The 27,368-nt window shown below is 32.3% G+C and overlaps 5 protein-coding genes across 5 annotated transcripts in view; 3 read left to right on the top strand and 2 right to left on the bottom strand.

The window, feature by feature from the left end:
- The window catches only part of trol (terribly reduced optic lobes), a 104,981-nt gene extending 97,144 nt beyond the window's left edge, over window positions 1–7,837 (top strand). Inside the window, exons 39-49 of the mRNA XM_018507644.1 lie at window positions 98–326; window positions 392–683; window positions 848–1,108; window positions 1,610–1,876; window positions 3,230–3,388; window positions 4,061–4,330; window positions 4,572–4,723; window positions 4,978–5,285; window positions 5,591–6,057; window positions 6,316–6,484; window positions 7,000–7,837. Of these exons, the coding sequence (XP_018363146.1) occupies window positions 98–326; window positions 392–683; window positions 848–1,108; window positions 1,610–1,876; window positions 3,230–3,388; window positions 4,061–4,330; window positions 4,572–4,723; window positions 4,978–5,285; window positions 5,591–6,057; window positions 6,316–6,484; window positions 7,000–7,114 (2,689 nt within the window). The 3' untranslated portion in view covers window positions 7,115–7,837. The remainder of the gene's footprint in view (window positions 1–97; window positions 327–391; window positions 684–847; window positions 1,109–1,609; window positions 1,877–3,229; window positions 3,389–4,060; window positions 4,331–4,571; window positions 4,724–4,977; window positions 5,286–5,590; window positions 6,058–6,315; window positions 6,485–6,999) is intronic.
- A 337-nt stretch (window positions 7,838–8,174) lies between these two features.
- LOC108761230 (basement membrane-specific heparan sulfate proteoglycan core protein-like) lies at window positions 8,175–15,319 on the top strand. Its single transcript, XM_018507645.1, has 5 exons — window positions 8,175–8,722; window positions 10,332–10,704; window positions 11,015–11,216; window positions 11,456–11,806; window positions 13,463–15,319. Exons 1-5 carry the CDS (start codon window positions 8,342–8,344, stop codon window positions 13,509–13,511), a joined length of 1,356 nt encoding a protein of 451 aa, XP_018363147.1. The 5' UTR covers window positions 8,175–8,341; the 3' UTR covers window positions 13,512–15,319.
- Window positions 15,320–17,095: 1,776 nt separating this feature from the next.
- ste14 (isoprenylcysteine carboxylmethyltransferase ste14) lies at window positions 17,096–18,556 on the bottom strand. Its single transcript, XM_018507637.1, has 3 exons — window positions 17,989–18,556; window positions 17,437–17,916; window positions 17,096–17,354 (listed from the first exon to the last, which is right to left on the bottom strand). Exons 1-3 carry the CDS (start codon window positions 18,181–18,183, stop codon window positions 17,172–17,174), a joined length of 858 nt encoding a protein of 285 aa, XP_018363139.1. The 5' UTR covers window positions 18,184–18,556; the 3' UTR covers window positions 17,096–17,171.
- A 912-nt stretch (window positions 18,557–19,468) lies between these two features.
- Window positions 19,469–22,211, bottom strand: LOC108761226 (ribosomal RNA-processing protein 8). The gene is made up of 4 exons (XM_018507642.1): window positions 22,055–22,211; window positions 20,057–20,916; window positions 19,745–19,981; window positions 19,469–19,676 (listed from the first exon to the last, which is right to left on the bottom strand). Exons 1-4 carry the CDS (start codon window positions 22,124–22,126, stop codon window positions 19,469–19,471), a joined length of 1,377 nt encoding a protein of 458 aa, XP_018363144.1. The 5' UTR covers window positions 22,127–22,211.
- Window positions 22,212–24,292: 2,081 nt separating this feature from the next.
- pll (serine/threonine-protein kinase pelle) lies at window positions 24,293–26,794 on the top strand. The gene is made up of 4 exons (XM_018507634.1): window positions 24,293–24,670; window positions 24,902–25,486; window positions 25,744–26,183; window positions 26,422–26,794. Exons 1-4 carry the CDS (start codon window positions 24,574–24,576, stop codon window positions 26,758–26,760), a joined length of 1,461 nt encoding a protein of 486 aa, XP_018363136.1. The 5' UTR covers window positions 24,293–24,573; the 3' UTR covers window positions 26,761–26,794.
- The last annotated feature ends 574 nt before the right edge of the window (window positions 26,795–27,368 follow it).

The raw sequence follows: 27,368 nt of genomic DNA, 5'->3' as shown, positions 1-27,368 counted from the left end.
TCAAAAATTAAGCTTAAATTACGATTTGACTTGGTTGTATCAATGCTAGTTATTATTAGATCACATAATAATTTTGTGACATTATTATGATTTACAGGGACACGTATAGTAGAACAGCGGCTACTCCTTTAAGTGCCGTTTACGAGATATTCTCTGTTTCACCCGACGATGAAGGATCCTACACTTGCACAGCTACGAACGCTGTAGGAATAGCCGAAGAGCGTGTCCAGATCCGCATCGAGGATGATGACGATTATGTGCCTTGCACTGGCGACAGAGGCGATATTCCATGCGACGATGATCGTCAGCGACCACAACCTGATTCTGTAAGTATTATAATTTTGTCACCTCAATACACAATAACATATTTTTAATGAAAAATTATTTACAGAGGGATCCGAATCAAACAGAGGGAGGAGTATTGATTCCCAAAGACTACTTGAGAATCCCGGACGGTGGCAAAGTGGAGATGCGTTGTCAGGTCTTTGGACCAGATGGAGACCACATCTATCTGGACTGGAAGAGAAGCGATCATCGTTCTCTTCCAGAAGGTAGCACAGTACACAATGGAGTGTTAAGTATCCCGACTGTTGATAGAAATGCGGCTGGAGAGTACATCTGTTTGGGCTTGGATCCTGCCGGCACAGTGCTCTTCCGGGCGAAATCTCATCTTGAAATTATATGTGAGTATAAGACAAGTATAAGACGCATCAAATTAATGTACAAACAAACTGCAAGATTTAAACCATATGGAATAAATAAATTTTAAATCGATTTTTCTTTAACAATTTTTCTTTAAGAAAAACTGCATAAAGACTTTTTAATTTATTTTTTCCTTCGATTTTAGCTCCACCAAGAATTGAATTAAATCCAACGCGCCAGACAGTAGGACCTGGAGAAAATCCATCTATAATTTGCACCGCTACGGGAGATGAACCTCTGCACATCGAATGGAAAACCATAGGACGTCCGTTACCATATTCTGTATCGGACAGCGGTGGCATCCTGCAATTCCATGGCATCACATATTCCGACGCTGGCAAATACGTATGCAAAGCAACGAACGCAGCAGGAACGGCGGAAGCAGTAGCAGAAGTTTTAGTTAATGGTTAGTTAATAATCAGTTAGATTTTTAAATTTGCAACGTATACAATTTTTTTTTTATTTTCTCTTAATTACATTTATGTAAAAAAAATTATTTTATATTAAAAGAAAAATCTAAAAAAAATATATATATAACGCAATTATATGTATAGTATATCTTTAAAAAAATATACATTTTTTTAATGTGAAATCCAGCAAACAATTAACAATAACATAACTATTAGTTCTTCACTCACTAATATAACTGTAGCATAATATGTATTATATTACAGTTATATTATTGAGTAGAAAATTATAACTAATAATTATGTTACTGGTAATTGGTGATTACTGAGAATATTCGTACATAAAAAACATCAATTAGTGTAAAAATGTAATATGATTTTTTAATATTTGCTAAGACAAAATAATATGTTTAAATATCCACCAAGCCTAAAATGTGTTTATTAAATATTTGAGAATTGCTCAGTACAGCAAACTATAAATTGATATTTACGATTTGCAGAACATCCTTACGACAATGCAAGGATCCGCGCTGAACAAAGAGACGTAGTAACTCATGCCGGTAATTCTGTACGCTTACGTTGCGAGGTGCGCGAACGTGCGACGATCCATTGGAGCCGAGAGGGGCTACCGTTGCCGGCCAACGCGCGAATCGGAGAAGATTACTTGGAGCTGACGCAAGTAAAACCGGAAGACAGCGGAAGATACATCTGTCAGATCCAGACGAGCCGCGGTGTATCCAGCGATTATATTAATTTCAACGTTTCTCGTAAGTTCAGCTATGTTTTCACTAAATCTCGTCGTTTCAGCATCATTTCACAGATTTTTGCTTTCATTCGAATGCATCTACTGAAGATCGCAGTACACACGCTAAATGATGTGTCGCCTATTGAAAAATCCTAATTTTTGCCTTTAATTCTTTCGGGATACTATAATGTTATTCTGACTTTTAATATCCCGAAAGGATTAAATCCCAAAATGCTTTTTTACAAAATACTTTGCTATCTCTCAGCGATTTTTCATCAATAGAACATTTTGGATTTTTGGTTCATCTGAAGATTTCAATTTCTCATTCAGGACGCGACGGATATAAAATGCTAATTTCACGTTTGCCTTAATAAAAAAAAGAATCGGCACGGAATTATTTATCAATATATATTTAAATAATAGCAATTTAAAAATAAGTGTATTATTTTATAAATTTATACTAATCCGCATCACTCATATCACTAACAAGCGCGCAGCAGATTACTCTCAGACAATACAAACAGCAAAAGACATCGTGCGAAAGCATTAAAGGAAACACATTAACAAACAATCTGAAATTCAAAATTTTCTGTAATCAATTATTGCGTAGATAAATTTTTATAAAAAATCTAAGGATATATTATATAATATATAAATTACAAATTTGCTAAATATTAAATATTTTTAAAAAATTTAGACTGTGGAACAATTCCCTCCGCCGCGGCATGATCGGACAAGTGGTAAGTTTCCAGAGGCAAAGATGATCTAAAATAAAAAAAAAGAGTTATTTAGATTATCTTTAATTGATTTTGGAAGTTTAAAAAGTAGAAAATACTAAATTTAAGACACTTATTAATTATATCTTCGAAAATACAAAACGAATATTGAAAACTCATACTACGCAATATCATGTTGTACATTATCATACCAATAACTCGGAAAAATGGCATTTATTGTCTGCAACGTTTGTGTTCTTCGGAACACAAAACGTAATTCAGTTAATTATCATTGAGATATTGCAACAAGCAGACAAGAAAAATTATAGTATACCGGTTTACCCCGCTATCCTGCTTTGCCTCAATCTTCCCTAATTCTGGGCAAATTTGTAGATTGTGTATTCCTAAAATAAAAATTAATCTACGTAATAGTTGACTTTAAAAAAATCTCGAATTTTAGACCTTGTCAGAGTAATATGACTCCTTAAAAAACACCTTAAATGTTTAGATGTCTCTTGAATTTTTGTATGGTTTGGTCTATAATGAGATCATATATGTATATTACAAACGTGGTTCCATGAACGTTTCCACAAGTTTAGGTTTTTTACAAGGCTCGCGTTATGATTTAGTAGTTAATTTGCTTGCGGATTGCATGCCAGTGTACCGATCGCAGTGCAGGCACTGGGAGTATCAATGCAGAAGCCTACAATGCATTCCGATGGAATACTTTTGCGACGGCTATGTTCAGTGCAACGACGGTACTGACGAACGCTTCTGCCGCAACGCGCGCTATCGCCAATATCTTCAGAGACAACGCGGTTTGTTTTGAGATATATGTGTGTCGTGTGATGTCCCGTAGTTCTCCTACTCGTAGTGAACTGTCCTTTCTTGCTTACTGTACGAACCCATGAGGAAAGGATACGGATTAAATTAAATTAAATTAAATTATTATGAAGACTCTCTTTGACCGAAGACACCAAGCTTGGTAATGTGTACAAACAAGTGAAAAGATTCTAAAATGTTACGAGTTTCCCGCCAGTTATCTTTTTATAAAACGTAGAAGAATCTAGTGCGGAAGAAGTGCACCCGTATCCCATCCTTGTCAGCAGCAAATATAATATATGTGTAAATCAACACGTATATACTTCAGATTTTAATTCGACGCTATTTTTTGTTAAAACTTTTATTCTGAGTAAATCTTTATGTAATATTCTTCTACAATCTTTGAATGCTAATATTAATTATTCCTTCAACAAGAAATAATTTTTTGTTATTTACGTAATTTTTCCTGGCGAATTTCAAACATGATATAAGGAGTTTAGGTATAAATACATCAAATAAAACGCTGCAAACGCATCTCGAAGTTCATTTTAGAAATCGATAAAACTGTAGTATCTTCTTCATGCTACGATGTGCAAAACAGAATATACATTTTCTAATTCTACGATCAATCTTAACAGATATAGCCAACATGCGTAATTCAATTCTAGCTGCTGCAGTGCCTTCAGTAAGCATTGAGGTGTCTCAAGATCCAATAAACATCGGCGACACCGTTGATATACATTGCACATACACTGGAACACGCAATCCACGTTATCGCTGGACGAGACCGAATCATGTGAGCCTACCAACAAACGCACAGGAGTACGGCAACGTCTTGAGGCTAACTAACGTAGTCGTTAGCGATAGCGGACCCTACAGGTGTACAGTTGACACACCCGAAGGCGTACTCGCGAAGGACTTCAATTTGATCGTCCACGGTAATTATATAAACAAACAATTAATATATATGTGGCAAACATAGATAATCAAGTATTTACACGAATATTCTAATGAAAGATTACACGTATATTCTTCTACGTATATCTCTTTTAATGCACAAATATCTACTTTTTGCCAATGCCCACTCAAACTGCATACGTTTTATGTAAGTATAAAGCCGACGAATAATTAATTTTATCATGAAAATTATTATGAACAAAGGATTTTATGATTTTCCAGGCGGAATCCTCGATGAACCAGCAATTGAAACCAAATTGGCGCCGTACGGATCAAGTCTGGAAATGGATTGTCGGTTAGATCTCGATCCGCCAATACAATTCCAGTGGAACAAACTCGGTGGACTTTTGCCACGTGACAGTCAGACTTACGAGGTACATAAAATGCATACGTATCATATACCTATTTCTATCTAATCAGGAATTTAATGATAATTTCCTTATAGAAATTTAATACTGGAAAGTAGTGATTACTTATTTTGAGTATTAAAAATATTCGATACTTTTAATACTCAAAATAAATAATTTCCAGTATTAAATTGAATTTTTGTAAATGTTATATTATTTTAGTAAAATGTTTTATGCCATTTTTTTTCACGATAATTCGATATATATTTTTCATTTTGCAGAACAAATTAAAATTAACTAATGTAAAGGCTGAAGACGCTGGAACGTACATTTGCTCCGGAAATAATGAAGAATCGCGAGTCGAAGTACCTACGGTGCTAGTTGTAACAGGAGTTGTGCCTAATTTTAGTCAGGCACCCGAAAGCTACATTGCTTTCCCTCCTCTACCTGACTCCTACCTCAAGTTCAACATCGAAATCTCTTTCAAACCGGAAAGTTATGATGGCATTCTGTTATACAACGACGAATCTGGTCATGGTGACGGCGACTTTATCGTTTTATCTCTAAATAATGGATACCCACAATTCAAGTAAATAAAACAAAATCTTAATAAATATGTACGAAACGCGTCACGAGTAGCGCCTTTTATTTTACTTGTAGAGTTCCGACAAGCATGGAGTCAATTGACTTTTATCTGAAACTTCATCTAAATAAAATTTTAACTTAATTATATAAACTTAATTATATGATTAAAAATAATTTTAAATTATTTTAATTTTTTTTTTTTTTTTAAATAATCGACATTAAATTCAGCACGGAAATTGTAATAAAAAGTGGATAATTTCCTAAATGCGCGTTATTAACGCGTTATTAACATAACGAATTTCTTAACAGATTCAATCTCGGTTCTGGACCAGCTGTTATTCGCGCGGATAAACCTGTCACCTTGAGCGAGTGGCACACCATTAAGATCCAACGCAATCGAAAGGAAGGAACAATGCTGGTGGACGGCGAAGGCCCTTACAAGATGGTCGCTTTAGGCAGACGCCAAGGTCTCGATCTTAAAGAACCCCTTTACATCGGCGGAGTGCCCAGCTACAGCAGAATCAACGTACAAGCCGAGGCGAACACTGGTTTCGTCGGGTGCATCAGCCGACTAGTCCTCGGGGAGAAACAAGTCGATCTAATTGGCGATCAGACTGATAGCGTGGGCATTACGACTTGCGAAACCTGTGCCGAGAATCCCTGCAACAATGGTGGTGTGTGTCAGGAAGCAGCCACGAAAAACGGCTACACATGTCTGTGCCGAGCCGGTTTCAGCGGCAAACATTGCGACAACATCGGACAATCCTGCTATCCAGGTATGATAATTTATCACATTTTAATTTATACTTTTTGTCCAGTTTACTACAACTACAATTTACTACAATGATGTCTATCAATATTAATTACGATCTATTTTGTAATAGTCATAATTATTAATCTTAAAAATGCATAATATATATGTGTATTAAATATTATTTTTTTTAAATCTTAATATTTTATTGCGCGCGCGCGCCAATTTAAAGTTTTTAAGCAACAATAAGACTTGTAATACTAAACACATTGAATGATATTAGGTGCTTGCGGAGAAGGTGAGTGCATCGATAAAGAAGTCGGCGGCTTCCATTGTTACTGTCCAATCGGGAAGACGGGACCAAGATGCGAGCATTCGGTAAACGTCTACGATCCGGCTTTCCATGACGACAGAGCTTTCATCGCTCACGAGACTCCAAAAGCTCTTAGACGGTAAGTACCTTTGCTCGATCGAACGCACGTGCACGAATTATTTCTTAATTGCACTTAGTCGATGTTAGAAGCGCACATGATGGAACATAATGCAACAGTGATTGTGTCTCATATTCATTTTATTTTGAGTTTTTTAAGTGATTATTTGTATATAGTTCATCTACGAAAAATAAATGAAAAATAAAAGAAATTATAATAAGACACACTCTGGAAAATTATTCTTCCAAATATTACAAGATATGAGAAGTTTCGAATATAATTAATGATTAATAACAATTGTACAGTTAGAAATAAATTTTATTTAATAAATTTTGTATTTTTCTGAAATTTTTGAAACACGAAAAAAATCTTTATCTAGATGTAAGAATATTATAAATATAAACATATATTATAAAAATATATCTTACGCCTTTGACGAACTAACAGATTTAACTGTAATTGGAATATAGGTACTAATCTCATTGTCAGTGCATATGAACATCCTCAAGCATCCTAATTACTAAAATTCTTTTCAGGGAAAGAGAGAGTTCGACCACTACACACAGTCGATCACGATTACGCAACGCACAAATTAGGAAACCACGATCAAGGCCACATCACCACAATAATTTGCACCACACAAAACATTAGCTAGACCTAGCACCAATTTTACGCACTCAGAGAATTTTCATTACTTATCCAATCACAACAATAAACTTTTCCCTCCGTCTAATAAAAACCACCATACATAATGAGCTATCTAAAATTTTGAAGATATGTTTATATCTGTATCCGAAAAGATTAGTCAGCTCGATTTGTTTTTGTGCCAATTTTTCACTGCCTATTTTTCTTTACGCGTAGTGGCGATGGTTATAATAATAAAACGAATAAGCAATGAATTCTTAACAGGTAGTTTGCAACGAGCCTACATAGTGCGTAGTTCCTTGTAATGGACATGGTGCTGTAACATTAGAACCACAGTCAATATATATATATATTTACGAATTAGTAATTAATACGTTTTGTACAGCTTCTTAATTAATACATTTAACGCGTCACTTTAGTCATTATTAATTATTAAAAGTAATACGTGAATCACTGCCAAATCAGTCGCATTTAACAGTTAGTCCCCACTCAAGCTTAGAAAACGTCAAAGTCGTAACAATCACATACGTGTATATGACAGTTATATATGACAGCATATGTAAAATGTTTGTACTTATATATCTAAGAATCTATATATATATATATATATATATATATTAAAAGAAAGAGATGTTTCACGTACGAAAGATCGTTTATATACTCAGCGGACTCATGCTATACGAATAAATATTTTTAAAGCAAATAAACGGAAGTCAGTACATGTAATAAGTCACATACGTTAATTTAAGTTAACATTTTATTCGATTTCATCACCTTGCATGTCGTAAAACGCTAAAAAGATATAAAACAAAGAGGTAAGTTTTAAAACAAAAACATTATTCATATATTTGTTTTGATAGTTTACTTAAACAAGCTTTTATAAATGTTCATGTACATATACGTATGTATGAATCCTTTCCTGTCTATGTTCTTTTTAATCCTTTTGCACGTGTGCTTTTGTGTGCAAATCGTAATAGATTTTATTGCCATTAAACTAATTTCAGTTAGCTTTCTTTTTTTGTAAAAAGTATAAAGCAAAGAATAATCGAGTTATTCATATAAATATTTTACGCATAAGGAGGATAAAAACTAAAAATGTGCAAATTGAGTTTTATAATAAACAAACTAAATGGAAAACTAACACACGGCACATATTGTTTAAAATTCTTTGAAAATGTAAAATAATACGTTTTCCTTACCTGTTCTATACCTAATTCTAGGCTTAAGGTAGCCATGAGTTTTAATCCGGCGGACTCTGGAGACGGAATCTTGATGTATTGTTCTCAAAATGACGAAGGCCTCGGAGATTTTGCAGCACTCGTGATAAAGGATAGGCACATCGAGTTTCGCTTCGATATCGGCTCTGGAATAGCGACAATAAAATCACCTCATCCCGTTCAACCTGGTGTATGGGCGCATGTGACGGTGAATCGAGATTTCAAGGATGCGAAACTGTCGGTGAATGGTGAGCCATTTGTGGAGGGCAAGTCACTCGGAGCTGCGAGAACTATGAACCTAAATACGCCTCTTTATATTGGAGGGGTTGATCACAGAAGGATCACGGTCAATCGAAACGTCGGTGTTGATCGTAGCTTCCGTGGATGCATAAGTAAAGTAAGCAAAATTATTGACTATTTAATTAGATATCAAACTCCGTAATTAACTCTGTCTAGTATTATTATTTAATAACAGCTTTAATAAAAAAAAATCATAATATCTCGTAATATTTTTTATTTTAAATTTATAAAGCTTTCTGAAAAATGTCTTAATCTTCAGATTTTATCTGTTTTTTTTTGTATGGAAATTATACAATGAAGATCCTAGAATACTTCAGAATTTATATTGTATATATAAAGAATTTTAGAAAAAAGATCTACCGAGAGAGAGGGAGATGGACAGGGAGAGGGAGAGGGAGAGGGGAGAGAGAGAGAGAGAGAGAGAGAGAGAGAGAGAGATGAGAGAGAGAGAGAGAGAGAGAGAGAGACTGTTTCTCATCATTTCTGAAAAGTGTTGTCAATTCATTGTATAAAAAAATCAGAGAAATTTTTTTTTAATAATAAAGTCACATAAAGTTCTAAAAAATTTAGAAATATATATACTTATAAAAATTGTTAAAAATTATATGATAAATTTTAGGAAAAATTTTTGCCAGAGAAGTTTTCTATGAAATCTAAAAAATATTTCTTCTAAAAATATTAGTGTAAATAAAATAAGAAGCTTATTTTTTATTTTAATATCCGGTATTTAATATATTTTTTGTTATTTTATCTGGGTAAAAATTATATATATTGTGGCGACTCGTTACTAGATCCACGGGACTCACTCGGTTCGCGTAAGCACCGCGCCACGCGAATTCCCTTTAAATAGAATATTCTGGATTCATTCCAGGCGTCTAAGACAAGTCCCACACTACATCGCCTTACTGATGAGTCTAGTAGCGTGGGACCAGGACGAAACGACCACAAAGCTTCGAGTCAGGTCTCCTTCGTGGACATTTCCACAGTAGTATGGTGCAGTTTTAGATGCCGCTTTAAGCAGGATACAGTAAAGTGCAAATATTGTGACCAGATGTATAGAAATGACTGTATCCTCAGTTGCATCCAAATGTTGCCATATGATATATAGTTCTCACAAACTGATATGGATGGAACATTTATGCAGAGTGCATAACATACATGAAGGAGGAAACGAATTAAGGTAGGAAAACCCACCTTGTATGTATGAATCATGCTTAAAGCGGCATCTAAAACCGCACCATTTACTACTGTGGAAATGTCTACGAAGGAGGCCTGACTCGAAGCTTTGTGGTCGGCCGCAGCGTTTCGTCCTGGTCCCACACTACTAGACTCATCAGTAAGGCGATGTAGTGTGGGATTTGCTTTAGACGCCTGGAATGAATCCAGAATGATATTCTATTTAAAGGGAATTCGCGTGGCGCGGTGCTTACGCGAACCGAGTGAGTCCCGTGGACCTTTAGTGGCGAGTCGCCACAATATATATGGACAAATTTTATATATAATTATCTATAATTATATGAAATGTTTTTTTCCGGGTAACTAAATTAATAGGAGCTTTCCAATAAAATCTTAAAGAAAAACTATATTTATAAGGAATAACGTAAAGTATTACAATAAGATGAAAATATATAATAATTAACACATTTCATCGCAATAGAGAAGAAGAAACTCCATTTTTAATGGGTATTTGTTAAATTATATTATAGCTCGAAGTTTCGTCGATCAGTTTGGATATAATGAAGTCATCAATCGACGCAGCTAATATCGAGGACTGTTCAGAGCCTCATCCGAATCAAACAATGATTCATACCACTATCACTACTCCAGCATCCACGCAACCGCCAACAACGTTGTATTATCCTTGTTCATCGAATCCTTGCATCCATGGCCAGTGTCAAAATTTAAATGATGATTATTCGTGTATATGCGAATACGGATACGCAGGCAGAAACTGCGAGAAGATGCAAAAGCAATGTGAATTTCTCACCCCATGTAGAAACGGTGGTACTTGTACAGATCTCCATGACTCCTACAAATGCGATTGTCGCCTCGGTTACAACGGGCAAAATTGCGAAAAGTGTGAGTATGAAAAAAATGTATACTATTTATTATATCTAAATTATAATTAATTATGCAAAAAAATTAATTTCCTAAATTTTTTAAAATACATGTGTACGTAAAAAAAAAGACAAAAATTATTTCTCGTAACGCTTGTATATATAGGTCTCTTTATATAAGATACGTTATAAAAAGTGTCACTATAATAATTAAAACATAGTTAAATATAATTTAATTATATTATATTAAAATTATATGTTTAAAATGTATAATAAAATAATTAAAAAATAGAAATTAAATAATTATGAATAATGTGATTATATATTTATAGTGGCAGAGATTACGTATGATGTTGCCTTCAGAGGAGACGGCTGGCTGGAACTAGACAGATCTGTTATGATGCACGAAGAAGAGCGCGAGGTTTTCGGTCTCGAGATCAGCACTAATAAGAGTTACGGATTGATCATGTGGCATGGTCAAACGCCGAACGATCTAATTCCCGATGATTATATCGCTGTTGCTGTAGTAGACGGGTAAGCAATACCGAGTGTACTTCAATAGCGGCGCATTTATAGTATATTTTCACTATTTTTTTAAATTCAATTGAATTGAAAAACTGCATTTCCTATTTAAAATTTTGAATTGAGCAGTATTCTCACGATGCGTTTAAAGAACTAAATTTTTTTTTAATTGAAAGGCATAGAACCGTTCGCTATTCTAATCTTAAGACATTTTGAATCTTTGTATATTTATACGATTTTTGTGTTCCCAGATACGTGGAATATCAATACAACTTGGGCTCTGGTCCCGCTGTAATTCGCATCACCGCCCAGCGCGTCGATGACGGGGAACGGCACAGGATAATCCTGAAACGTCAAAGAAGCGACGGTAGCATCGAACTGAACGGCGAACATACCGAAAGTGGTGTCAGTGACGGACTTCAGCAAATTCTTGATGCAAGGGGTAACGTTTATTTGGGTGGTTTACCTGATTATGCAATGACTTACGGTAAATACCATGACGGATTCTCCGGTTGCATTTACACGCTGGAGGTGCAGGACTCAGGGGCTATCGATATCGGCGAGAAGGCTATCAGGGGAGTAAATGTCTCACCATGCACCAGGTAAACATTGCACTAGAATTTAAAAAAAAAACATTTTTTCTCCAAATGTGTAATTACACAGTATTTTTTTGTATTAAAAAAAATTATTTCTACTTTTTTGAAGCTAATTTCTTCTTACGGATCTTTAGATTTTTATTAGTAAATTTAACACAATTTAGAGTACAACAAACGTAATACTTAACTCAACAAACAATACACAAAATTTGATTTTTAATTACTTGCCAGTAATCTAATGTTAGTAATCTAATAAATTATATTCTCTAAAATTTTTAGAGTGAATCTCATTATGAAAAGTGAAATTTCATTCTTAAAGATTTTAAATTGAGTTACCCTTTTTTAAGATTGGTTCACTTTTTATTCTTTAGAGTGAAATTTCAAACTCCAAAGAATTTAGAGAAAGTAGAAATTATTCAAATAATATATTAATTGTTCAAATAATTTCTACAATTCATTAGAAATATGAATATAAATTACATGCGGTAACGTTTGAACTGACTAACATCATTGGATATTTACTTCGCATGCTGCTCAGAGTAAGATGGATACCATCTTCGCTGGTATTCACAGATGCGGATGCGGATGGATTCGATGCGTTTGTACCACCGCCGCCGGTGAACATTATTCATCCGAAACCCGCGTCCAATCTTGCCGCGTACGACATGACGAGTTATTCATTATTAATTATACTTCAAAATCTCATCGCTTTGACTAGGGACGTTAAGGAACAAAGTGTACTTTTCACGCTGTTATGCGTAGACGCAGTTAACGTTCTCAACGGCTTGTTAAGCTAAATGAATAGAACATTATCGATTTCACTTGTCGGAAATACACATTTCCCTTTAGACCAAATCATGTTATTATCAAATCACGCTGCAAATGTACAGTATTCTTTAAAGGATGTGTATTTCTGCGAGTTTACATAATATGTACAGCTAATAAATTTGTAAATTATTTAATGCTTAACACCGACGTTGGAAGTATAACACGGCAAAATTACGGTACGTCACTTTTCCATCATTTTTTTCTTCTGTTATAAATATTAATGTACTCGATATTCAATCATTACTAATCCATAATATGTAAACTTGTTTTTAAATATTGAACAAAATTCTTATAATATCTCATAATATTTTTAAGAATTTATCATATTTTAAAAGATGTCTTTTAGAAGACGAAGATCTTTTTGAAATCTTACAACTTTTTCTTAAATAATAAGATTTGTTATGATTCATTATTTTTTATTGTATTTCTTATTTCAAAATATGAGGTAAGAAATACAATGTACTGTATCAGCACCACTGTAATGGATTTCTCGTTCTGTAAAAGTTAAATTTATGAAGATTTCTGAAAAAAATACTTCAAACTCTTTCACGATTCAAGTTTCTTTCAGAAATCAGAATGAAAAATTTTAGAAGTCTTAAAATATTTCAGAATTTACATATATGAAAAATTCTATAAATGTAGATTTTCTCAGCATTTCTGAAAAATGTTCCAATTCATATAAAAAAATTTGAGAAATTCTTTAAAAAGTTATAAAATTATACAGAACTCTAAAAAATTCTAAAATTTACATAAAAGTTGTGAAAAATTATATGAAGAATTCTAAGAAAAATTTTTATGAAAGTATCTATTAATCTTATGTTTTTTATTTTGCAGTGATCGAACTGATAGACTTCCCACACGCGGTGACCTCGAAAGATATTGAAGAGAAGATTCGCATTTGCATCTAAGGAATATACCGTGAATTCATACCACTTACGAGCGGTTATACCATTGATGTAAATGTCGTGTTTAAAGCCAAATATGTACGTTAAATTTTTCATACATATCTAATATTTTGAGAACATTAGAAATATGAAGGATCAAAAGCAAATCTGTTATCACAGCTAATCAAACGTTGTCGAAATATTGTGTAATATATTAAAGATGCAACTTTTCGATTGAAGCAATTTGGTTTGGCGAGGCATTCTGCATATACGCAAAAATCGAAAAGTAAAACGTATTTAAAATGCATGTACTCCTTTGATGGTTTATCATGAACGACCTGAGGTAACATGTGAAAGATACGAAAGTAACTATTGCTAAACGAGCAACAAAACAATTTTATATCCATAGATATACAGAGTCTATCTGCACTAATATATTGCTATCTCGATATTTTATAATAACTATAACGTTTTATACCGCTTTATTTGTACAAAACGAGTAGATACAATTCAATTCGCAAGTAACAAATCATTATTTTAAAAGCGACAGAATTTAAGATTTATGCATTATTCTCATCTAAAATTCTTCATTTACTATCAGTTGCAATGTAAATACAAGAAGGATGTAGCAATTAAGCTTCTCATGTCTTTCCTGTTTCTCCTCATTCTGTTTCATGTAATCAACCGCTTCGCGGTATCTTATTTTTGCGAATCAGCTGAACGACTTGGAGCAGCTGATACAGTGACTGATACGAAAGGAAAATGTGTTGATAACGATAAAGTACATAGTTATAATTTTTCACTGCCACGTGCTGATTTATTCATATTTATAATACGATAATAAAGTTCTGCGTTGTATAGGAAATAAATTCTATTATTCACTGGTGTATGAGTGTAATCAAAGCTTTACTAAGACTTTGATATATCTGCCGTTACTATATCAGAAAGACAATAAATTCTCGTCACAGTCATTTCGTTATAGAAACGATATTAACAACTTTTCTATAATCGATATTAGGTATCGAATTTTTACACTTGAAAAGAGAATGCACATTTATATATTTATAATGCGAAATGCATAAATTACGGACATTGCTCTCTATTAATATCTGAAAAACGAGAACCTTGAAACAAAACACATACATCAACAATCAAATATAGAGGATTGATGAACTTGATTGATTCTTCGAATCCAGATTGCACTCATACCATGATGAATACTTATCATTTACCGTATTATATACGCATGTAGGTGCTTAAATGTGATTTTTAATGCAAGGGAATAACAGGCGAATAATCAAGGATAAATGAATAAGTAATTGAACGGTATCATCGAACGTACGAACGTATGTACGTTTTTTTTATTAAAAGAATTTAATCAGGCTGCGTGATATGTAAACGAAGAAAGTTACATACGAGAGAATAGTGATAGGAATAAGGATGGCGTAAGTAAAAAATGTGTGTTGCTACATATATAAAATTTATATCGAATAGATTATGGAAAACTCGCGTATAAAGTAAACAGTAATTAGCGTTCTCTAATATTCTCTATATTTGAGACTTCGAAAGTAAAACGTACAATTTGATAATAATAATTGTTCGGCCATCAAGTTATATCATCTATCGACGCAATATATTGATAATTTATACATTATAATTTTCCAAATATCAGTTAAAGTGCAATATTTACTATATAAAATAACATTTTATTGTATTCTCAACGGTTAAAACAATTGATTTTAATCTTCTTAAATCATTGAATCATATTAGATATACTTACAGAGACGGAATATTTTAATATCAATATAGCTTGCCGCACAATTAACCCCCTTCAATTATATATATAAATATGTTTTCTTTGCAGTGTATCTATATCTAATACATTTTTATGAGTCTGTCATTTTTCTACTTTTTACTTTTCCATGTGATTATATTTATTCCGTCAAAAAGTATCATCTAATTTATACAATTATACTTTTCAATGATCTTCGTACAGAGTATCCCAATTTAATCCAGTTAATTTTCTCCAAAATTATTGATGGTACAAAAAGATGATTTCAGATGAAAATGGTACAGCCTCAAGGGAAATGCATTTTGGGTATGTTATTTTTTTTCTTCTGTAGGAATGTGAATGAAGGTGACCTTCATATCCTTAATTTCGGCGTCTCCATCGAAGAAAAAAACATAACTAAAATACGTTCTCCTTGAAACCGTTCCACTTTTATTTGAAACTTTTTTTGTATCACTAATAATTTCGAAAAATGTAATTGGATTTGTTAAAATAGAACACTCTGCATAACATATGTGTACTGCAATATGTGCGTTGCCGACATTTAATGTTTCGTTAATATATTCCTTGCGATACGTAATTCGATTAATAAGCTAAAATTATTGCGCATAATGAAAAAAGAACGTCATTAAACGAGATATTGCCTTTAGATATTATTTGAAGAACGGAATACCGAAATAATATATCATAGCTCCTGTGGAATTTTGTATGTTCGCTATGATTATTCTATTATAACACATTGTAAATGATCATGTACAGAAAAAAACCGATGCATATACTTGTATAATTATATTCTAACACACCTTAATCGTATACCGACATCGAATGAACGCTTTTTGATGTTCATGCAAACGTTAGTTACATAATAATGTAATATATATGTATATTGCATTATTTGTACAGGGTGCAATAACAAATATTCCGGTCTGAAATGCCTTTTTTACGCGATTGCGGCGTTTGGGTGTGAAAAATGCCAGTGGCAGCATCCTAATTAGAACACCTCAATTAGGAGCAATGTTTCAAGTATGGTAATAGCCAATATTGCTCCACCCTGTATTATAAAATCATACTGAAAGTATCTACCGTAATATATATATGTAGTCTATTGTTACATAAAAATTCTTCAAAGAAAATGAGACAATAAATTATAATTTTGCTAACAAACTGTGTGCTTTTATTTCATTGTGAATATTTTTATGACTAATTAATAATTTGTAATTTCTTAATTCTAATCAAATATTTTAAGGCTCCTGAGTACTCACTCCAGCCCATATTTAATCATAAGTGAGAAATGTATCATAAGCGACACATTAATTTTTCTTGCATACCATTTGTAAATAAAGAGAATTTAGATAAAATGAATATTTTTTATAATAAACGTTTTATTAATAAAATTAAATGTTGTATAAAGACATATAATGATAAAAACTACGTACTGATACATATATATACCACTAGACCCCAAAGATAATCTTAACAAGCGTTTATTTACATAATTTTACAAAACTTACATATTATTTTTATATTGTATACTAGCATATATCGTAAGTAACAATTACGATATTAAACCTGAGTTGCCCATTCATATAAAAAATTTTAAGACAAAAAATTTACGACTAGACAAGTAAATGTGTAAATTGGCATCAATACACTATAATATGTATACATATATGTATAATTACATATCACAATTAAAATTATTTAAATAATAATATATATATATATATATATATATATACACAAATTTTTCTAAATGTAGATTCTTATATGACCAATTAAGCTAATCTCGTCTTCTACAAACATACAAAATGCATTCTTTTTTATGTGTTAGATCTTTTTACAAAATATATGATTACACTAGCGCAAAATGCTATGAATCAATCTTATATCCAGAAATAAATGGAAGCCCAGTACCTACTCTTCTTTGGTATTGAACATAGTCTTCACCGAAGAAACTTAATAAAGTCATTTCTTCAATCAGAACACGATCATGGAAAAAACTCCATGACATCAGTGCGTATGCAAAAAGGCATAGTGGATTCTGAAGTATTAACTGGAATAAAATGTTATTTAAAAATTAAGTAATAAAAGGATACAACCAAATGCCTAATTGTAAAAAATTTATGATATCTCACCTGTGTTCCTATGGACCAATAAAACCATCCTACATAACTAGGATGTCTACAAAGATTATATACACCATGTGTAACAAGCTCATGATTGTCCCTTCTCTCATTTTGCACAACATGGTTAAAATTCTGTTTTGCTGTGCACATTGCTAATTTTCTTAAAATTTCACCAGAAATGCATAATATTAGACCAAAATAACACACGAGGGAAGGTCTTTTCATTAAGTTGAAGTAATGCCTCTCTATGATAAACTCCATCCAACTGAGACATGCTGCTACCCCATATGCTATACTATGATTAAGGATGAAACTGTCGATCGACAGTGTAGCTGGATTTGACCAGGCAATAGCTAAAAATTCCGTATAATGAAAACTCGCTAATACTGTTGTATAAATGCCAAACACCTGCCATGATGGTGGAGCATTAATTGATATTAAAATACCAATTCCAAAGATATATCCAAGAAATAATGCTCTGACTGCAACCTATAAAAAACATAATACCTTAAGCACATAAAATTTTAATATGTAATGTAACATGATAACGAGACAACTTACTTGATAAGTAAAACCACGAAATGCCAGCAATGCGGATACATTTATGAGAATGTACTGTACCGCATGTAAAACCCAAATATTTGTAAAATATGCGACATAAATATCGAATCCTAACCTGAATTGCAGTTCAGGGAAAAGGGAGATTAAACCTGCTGTAATAAAGCAGAATAAACTGAGAGCTCCTTCGCGACACATCTTCCTCGTGAATCTTTAACTCTCGACACTTTTGAAGTGATGAACGATAGTCACGATTGGTCACGGTAAACAACTTGACATATCCAACCAACTCTCCAACGAATTCTCAACTATTTGTAGTAATTCATGGCTCATACATTTTTATGACAGAAATCTTGCTTTATGTTGGCAGTAATATATTGCTTAACACTGTCAAATAGGAAGAATTAAAAGTCAAACTTTTTAAAAAGACAATATGAGCAAGGCAATCAAAATTATTGAACAAAAAGTTCTTACGTCAAACTTCTCTTTCTCTTTGTTTTGTCGATCACTGCACTCTGCACTCTGCACTGCAGTTGACTGCAGTACCGTCACGTCTGTGGTGGTCGGTACTGTCAGTGATCACTGAGGGTCAATGACTACCTTTACGGCTCGATTTACGCTAAAATTATAAAATCGATGTTATAAAACTGGCCAATCACAATCATTCCTTTCTTCAGAGGAATTAACTGTGGTTGGCCAGTTTCATAACATTGATTTTATACCATTGTTTTATGGTAAAAGTAGTCTACGTCCCTGTAGGCAGTCACCGACGAAGTATTATTAGACTGCTAGAGAAAATTTTCTTGCCCCTCAAAGTGGCCTGGGGGAAGCCCAGTCGCAATTTTAAAGAGCGTTGACATTATCAACTATTTTGACTATACAAATACGACATAAGAAATGAATTAAAAATGTCATTATTTTCGACATTTTAATTTAAAATTAAAAAGGATTGTACTTGATCATCAACACACACAACACAAAAGAAACACATAAGAAATACTTTCTTTTCAAAATATTCAAATGTTGAATGATTCACCGTGTAATGAAACAATACTTTATTTTAAGTATATGTGTGATATCAATTAAGAAATAAGATAAGCTATATATTTTTTATGAATATATGTATATTTGCGTTTTTATAATTATAAAAAGTCCATAAAATTTATCAAATATCTTTTATTTCTTATAATTATATAATTTGTGTTCATGAAACAATACATATCAAAGAATAACATATTTAAGCAATCACATAAAGTGTATAATCGTTTGATGTAAACTTATTACTTACTACAACATTTAGAGGTAAATGGTGATATCAACATGGTTTAGAATATTGGTAACGCATGAGAGTTTACAAGAACATAAATTTCCATGCAAAATAATTTTAAATCTTGTAAAAAAAAAATAAAATAAAATTCTTTATGCAAAACAAATTAAAGTTTCTTATCCAAAACAAAATATTGTTCAATAATATAATGAAATCTTATCTTTTTTTATATGAACATGATTTCAGCGTAATTGGAGGAAGAGTTTTTTTCGTGCTTATAGCTTTAGCTTTCTTGAAATCCATAAAATAAAACAAGTCAAACAAGTTTTTCCTCGTATTTTTAAAACCATAATTACGTAACAGTCTTATAAAATCTTTCACATCCTCAAATCTGTTTTCCATTTCGACTATTTTCAAGATACCACTAAATTTATTGGAACAAAAATGTTAATTTCTTATGTTATCCAATCAAAGAACATCATTATTACTTACTTGTCTTTCAGAATCCTATTGGCTTCTATTATATAGTCGTTAAGATTAGATCCTATTAAAGAGAGACAAAATACGACAACATGGATGCTGTTTGTTTGTAATGAAGTAGAAGCCATATCACAAGCTTTCACTCTATCATTCAGAGCAATGAAATCAAACGAATGTACCACATGAGGAACAGAAGCAGCGAGTTGTGCTTCACCACATCCAAAATCAGCGATTATGTTGTCCATTGGCCTGCAATTATCAAGACATTATAATATTTAGGTTCATGTAAATTTTGTTTAAGAATAAAGCATATAATATACAAACAGTTCTATAATTGATGATATTATAACATCCAATGGATTCGTTGTCCATTGTTCAAGTTGCCATTTATATCCTATCTGATAAGCCTTAAAGGCATCAGGATTCTGTTTAAAGTAATGCTTAGATTGCGAACTGTTATTATTGCATAATATCTCATTTATAACTTTGAATCTAGTTGCTTTTAACTGTGTTGTCACTCTATCTTTCAAAGTTTGCATTATTTCCGACTTTCTAGCAAGCATTTCTTCCAATTGTTTAATTTTTCTCATATGTTTGTTCAGCTTTAACAATTCGTCTTTATTTTTTATATGTTGCGCTTCTACTTTAGCTGACATTCGTTTCATTTTTTTTCCAGTTATCTTTTTAAGTTTCTCAATTTTTGTCATTTTATGCTCAAAATTAATTGATCCTTTTACACGCCTTTCTAGTTTCTTGTTTTTTTCTTTTACATCATCGACTCTTACAGCAGTCTTATTTGCGTATTCAAGATTTAGCTCCAGCTTTCGGTTATTTTTTTTCTTGTTTTCTGATTTATTATTTATGTTAATTGATAGTTCTTGAAATACCTCTGATGTTTTTTCATCATCCTTCGAATATGTCATTAGAATATCTGATTTCTTCATATCGTTCACACCACATTTATTTTTTATTTTATGTTCCATTTTACTATCTGTATTAATCTTTATTAAAGCATCTGATTCTTTTGTATCTTTTACATTAGATTTAGTCGCAGAATGCTTTTTCTTCTTTTTGTTCTTTTGCTTGCTTGTAAGTATATTCTTATCTATTTCATTAGATTTACTTGGTTTCTTTGAATCATGTATGCTATTTAATAATTCTTTATCATTTTTTTTTCTGTGTTTCTAAAACAAAAAATTTTTTAAATCATAATAATAATATAATTATACATAATTTTGTGTGTGTGTGTTAATTTAATAATAGTAAGTATTAATAAAACAAATGTCATGCTCTTATTTTAATAAACTCTTATGTGTTTTATAAATATTGTTACTGAGTTTTAACAAAATTGTTTGGGAATTACGTACATTAAGGAACATCATCCAAAAATCTTGACTTTGACATATGTTATTAAGGTCATGATCCTAAGTAACTTTACTTTAAGAACTAACTGGCTGCCTCTTATAGGATCTAAAATATTTAAAGTATAATTTTAGTAGAAAATTTTGACCTAAACTCTGATGATCTCAACCTTGACATGATCATGACCTTGACAATATATGTCAAGGTCAAAATCATGGGAGTTTGTTCTCCAAAGTAAAAATTTCTACTAAAATTATACTTTAAATCTAATAGCATATTTAATTTACCGACTCAATCCGACTCCAATTCAATAGTCTGTTCTGTTTAGGTACAAAAGAAGAGCTTAACTGTACAAGGAATGCAGCTAAAAAGAATAGACCATTGTTCTTTGACTCAAAGCAGGTCAAACTAGTAAATTAAATGTGCTATAAATGTCTTAGAAACTATAATAGATCATTACCTAGTTGTTAAGGCTAAGTTATCTGCAATTAGAATCATGACCTTGACATACATCAAGATCAAGATGGACACAGTGACCTTTAATGTATACATAATTACGGATTATTTTCAATTAGAATACTGTTAGTGATAATGCTGTTAATATATCATTATTTTGGTATATCATAAATTGGAAAGTAGAATGGCGAAAATAAAGATAGGAACGTAAATTGAGTATATATACGAGGAGAGTGATGGAATCATTGACGAAACTTCTAGAAAGCGTAAATTAGAATCGTGAACGTAAGAGGCATTTATTTCTATAAAATATTTTTTTATGTTTCGCCCTTTTAATTTATGCTCCTGTTACTGTTCTTGCATTTGTATATGTGTAGATTATGTTCGAATTAAAATTTTTTCAGGGAAATGAGGGAACGAGAAGGGGACTTGTTTGTGTACATATTACATATCAGATTTAAGAAATCAAACGAACAAAAAAATATATATATATAAATCGATTACCTTAATGACGTATGTGCTAGTATTTTTTATAGCAGCTTCTTGATCCTGTGCAGTTCTTTTTAATTTCATCATTGTCTTATCAAATCAAAAATATCCTAATCACGTAAACCAATCCACGAAACGGTCGTTAATGATCATTCAAAACTCGTTCCAAACTTCCAACAGTTCCAACTCAGTTCCGTTTCGATGCGTTCAGAAACTCTATCCCCGGCGGCCTCATTTCTCCTGGCGCCAAGTGTTGCAAACACTGGCTGCGTTCAGCAAACTCAGCAGTTTTGCAAGGGAGGATCCCGTTTGCCTACAGTTCTGATTGTACACACCACTCATATCAACTGGTGCCTAATAATTTTTCACTGTTTTGCCAATGAGATTATTTTATTTTTAAATTGGCCAATCAGCGATACATGTGTGCAATATGCGATGTGTGCAATCGGAGCCCTCCCGTTTTGCAACCGTTTTATGATTCGTCGCGCTGATTGGATTATACTTTTAGATTTAAAGGATTAGTCCTATCTCAGCGAAGAATCACAAAACGGTTGCAAAACTGTTGAATCTGCTGAACGCAGCGACTGAACTATATATACACTGGAATAGGCATCTCCGTTGAGAAGAATAGAAAATCGTAGCCGCAATTGATCAGCCGCTATTTTGGCTGGGTCAGATGCTTGAGCGAATCAGAAGAATTTCAGGTGTTCATGCGCACTTACGTTTAGTGTTCTTTATAGTGTTATCGGCTCGATCGAGTTTGCACCAACCTGGGTTGGATTAATCTTTCCTATTGGTTGATGTTACCCGCTCTACCAATAGGAGAGCACAAAATTAATCCAACCCAGGTTGATGCAAACCCGATCGGGCCGAAAACGCTATTAGTAAAGCCTTGTGTCCATATACCATTCATGTCCATATAGATTTCCATACATCGATAGTACATCGGTCGATACATCGATCGCAACGCGCGCGCGAGTGCTTTGATTCGCTCAAGCATCTTACCCAGCCAAAATGGCGGCTGATCAATTGCCACGAATTTTCTTCGATATCCATTCCAGTGTATATATAGTTCAGTGGTTGCAAACTAACCACTGGCTGCGTTCAACAGACTGAACAGTTTTGCAACCATTTTGTGATTCTTCGCTGAGATAGGACTATTCCTTTAAATCTAAAAATATAATCCAATCAGCGCGACGAATCATAAAACAGTTGCAAAACTGCTAAATCTGCTAAATGCAGCCACTTTTTCTAGCCTATATGTGCTCTTTTAATGCTGAATCGCGGTATTGTATTGGATTGTACTTTTAGATCTAGAGAAATATGATCCTATAGCAAGACTATGGTCCACTTGGGTTGCGTTCCTTATAAAGCGGGGAGCACAGACACTTGCATAACACATGAAGCATAAAAAATTGAACCAACCAGAGTTTTTCATTTCATGGAAGGAAGAAAACGGAGGACTTTGATTGATACATTTTCTTATGCATTACGTGATATGTATTAGTCCGGATCTACAATAGATTTTAAGAAATGGGCGAATCACAGTCGCTTATTCTCCTAGAATTTGATTGTAATTGGTCAATTTCTTATGACTTAAGACTTAAGTAGTAACTACAATAGTAGATCCGGGGTAACAGCCCTTCTACAATAAGCTGCAAGTCAAAAGTTCTAAGCGATCTTAAGTCATAATCGGTGAAGTTGGCCAATAGCCAACTTGAACGACTTGGTTAAGACTGGTTAAGATTTCTGACGTTCTGACTTATGGCTTGTTGTAGAAGGCCTATGAATTTTAGCTGTTGGGTAAGTAGCATGATTACCCAATCACATGCGTGGATTACCAGATTTACCTCACAGGTAAAATTTACCAAAAGCGCCGACTGTCTTTAATAATATTTCGTCGATGTCCATTTGATATAATAACATAATCACGAATCTTGCACGGTTTATCTTTTCTCTTTTTCTTTTCAATGTAAAGAGAAAAGGAAGAAAGATAAACTGTGCAATAACTTCAGCTAAAAAGAAGAGACTTATGCCCATTTCCACCAATATAGATTAACTTTAATCTCGGTTCAACTTACTCTTCGTCTTTTTCTAATCTTTAGAACTAGAAAAAGACAAAGAGTAAGTTGAACCGAGATTAAAGTTGATCTACGTTGGTGGAAACGGACCTTAATAGGCCTGTTCTTTTTGATTGAACGTTTGCACCAGTTTATCTTTCTTCCTTTTCTCTTTAGGAGAAAAGAAGAGAAAAAAAGATGAACTGGTGCAAAAGTTCAGTCAAAAAGATCCTAATATCAGTAATATCTCGTCGGCGACATGTCAGTGTGACATGTCTACTATATTTTTTCCTCCAATTTTTTTAAGAATTGCAGAATACAGATGTTACAGTTTTTGTGATGGTGTCAACACAGTACAATTTTAATGGTATTATATTAATGACATATATCGCTGTAACATATGTATATTATATACAACGTATATTATAATACGATGATTATTACTTATATTTCGTAATTTGTGAAACGACAATAATGGATAACATCAAGTACATTTATCATTTGCCATTTTCCGAACGATCAGAATTTTGTAAAATTATGAACCAAAATGATAAATGGGAAGAGCTGGCAGGTAATCTCTTAAAAAATGTATGTTTGTTTCATGCTGATCTATTTGTTTATTATTAACCTATTCATGTCATTTACCTGCTTTCATAATTTTGCATTATATTATGCTTATATTTTAATATTCTCCAGTTTGCTCAGCCAATTGTTTTTAACAAAATGTACAATAATTTATGTATATTATGTGTAAAACTAGTACTTTTAGTTATATTTTTTTATATTAATGTAATATCAATAGGTATTTGGATGCAATATGATGTTTTAACGATACAGAGTTTAAGAAAGGAGAAAAATCCCACAGATGAACTTTTGACGCTATGGGGTCATTTCAATCATACAATAGCAGAATTGTTTGTATTATTGTCCAGAATGCAACATTATCAGGCAATGGTGCCTTTATTACCTTTTGTTGAACAAAGATTTCATCGGCTTTTCTACAACGGAGAAGCCAATTTGCAAAATATGTCACGCAAGCAGTTGGTTAACAAAAATACTAAAGATTTAAAGATTGGTACACAAAACTTTAATCAACGTGCACTGCCTCAGCAAAGTGTCAATAAAATTTTTAATCAACCAACGGCACAATTGGGTATTAGTCCAAGCAACTCCAATAATTTATTGGTAGCTTCGCCAGCAGCTGCTGCTGTTTTCTTACCATCTCCACAAAATACTGGTAGCAATGAAAAAAAGATCAATGAATCACCATTACCAAAAACAGAAACTACTTTGCCACAAGCAAGTTATAGTGAACTGGCTATTGCCACAGATGGATGGAATCAGCACAACATATTAGGAAAAGGTGGTTTTGGAATAGTATACAGAGGTATATATTATCTAATTTATACTAACATGTAGCTTAACAATTATAAAATTAAAATATGACAAAGATTAAAGACTTTAAAAAAATATGAATTGAATAGTTTTAATTTTTAAGTAGCACTGAATTTTTTTAAATGGATATTTGTTATATGCATTCTAATTGACTTGGAAAAAAAAGCAGATTAGCAGAATATTTGATTAAAAAGAATTATTTATTTATTTACTATTTATTTATTAACTTACATTTATGTTCATATATAGGCTTTTGGAAAAATACCGATGTTGCAATAAAGAAAATCCGACAAAAAGGGTCTGATTCAGATGAAAGTTACATATTGCAACTCCAGCAATCTTTGAAAGAAATAAAGATTTTAAATTCTCGTACTCATGAAAATATCTTACCTCTATATGCATATAGTTTTGGTGGCGAAGCACCGTGCTTGGTTTATCAGCTAATGAAAAATGGGTCTTTGGAAGATAGACTGCTATTAAGACAAAAGACTAAAGTGTTAACGTGGATGCAAAGACATGAAATTGCTAAAGGTATAGCGCGCGGATTACAATACTTGCATACTATCGGTGACAAACCATTAATTCACGGTGATATTAAGAGCGCAAATATTTTGTTGGATAAAAATTTCGAGCCTAGGATTGGCGATTTTGGTTTAGCACGGGAAGGTCTTGAAAGAGATAGTATGAAGGTAAATAATTAGATGCTAAAAAATTACGAGACTTTCTTAGATTTTACGATTATTTAAGAAAATATATATTAAATAATATATTAAAAGATGTATAAAAAAATTTCTGATATAGTAAGCAATTATTCCGAAAAATTATTGATAAAGTATATTTTATCAATAATTTTTCTTATTGTTAATATAATATATACAACGTAATTGATAATTATAAATATTAATAATAACTATTAATAATTATTAGATCAGCAGAATTCATGGTACAAGACCTTACCTGCCGGAAGAATTTTTACGTGACAAAAAATTGTCTACAAAAATAGACACTTATAGTTACGGTATAGTCTTATTCGAAATGGCGACTGGTCTTCGGGCTTACGATGATATACGCCCTGAGAAGTTATTAGTAGATTTAATTGAAGCTTGGAAGGATAAAGACATTTCTTTATTGATAGACAATAAAGCTGGTGAAGAAAACAAGCAAGTTTATAAGAATTTAATATCTATAGGAAAATGGTGTGCTAATGGATTGGCACAAAATCGACCTGAAATGATACTTGTATTTCAGACATTGAATGATTTATGAAATTTAATATTGGATAATAGTTTGTGAAGATGTACATCATTGTTATGAAACATAATTATATTTCTATATGTATTATACATATATATATTCGTTATATATTGTCAGTTTTACTGACAAATTTTAATTTTACAAAATAAAATTTATTAACATAATTTATCTTATTATATTTTCATCAAAAAAATTCAAATAAATGAACTATTAACTGTAAGGGAGTGTTTATATTGACCGTAACCGTATGCCGTATGTCGTAAGAATTGATTAATCAGTCGAGTATTTCCCTCTCCTTCGATGGTAAGAAGGAAATATTCGAAGATGATCGATTTTTACAGATTATAGCATACGGCATACGATTACGACCAATATAAACGCTCCCTAAATTGTATTCAATACAAAGAAAAAATATTTTTATGTTTTATGTTTTTTGACCAACTTCGCAATATTTTATTGCTTGTTGTAAAAGTAAACGTTAAAACAATTTTTTATAATATGAAAACAAATAAATAAGCTTAAAATTAAAATATAAAAACGGTTATATAATAACATTCTTTTTTTAACATAATGCAGAGAGACCTTAATGGAATATACTCACGTTTATATTCAATCTTACT

This window comes from Trachymyrmex cornetzi, unplaced genomic scaffold (genome assembly GCF_001594075.2).
Source record: "Trachymyrmex cornetzi isolate Tcor2-1 unplaced genomic scaffold, Tcor1.1 scaffold245, whole genome shotgun sequence".
Classification (NCBI taxonomy): Eukaryota; Metazoa; Arthropoda; class Insecta; order Hymenoptera; family Formicidae; genus Trachymyrmex; species Trachymyrmex cornetzi.
The sequence above is the reverse complement of the archived record's forward strand: the minus strand, read 5'-3'. Positions and strand labels throughout refer to the sequence as shown.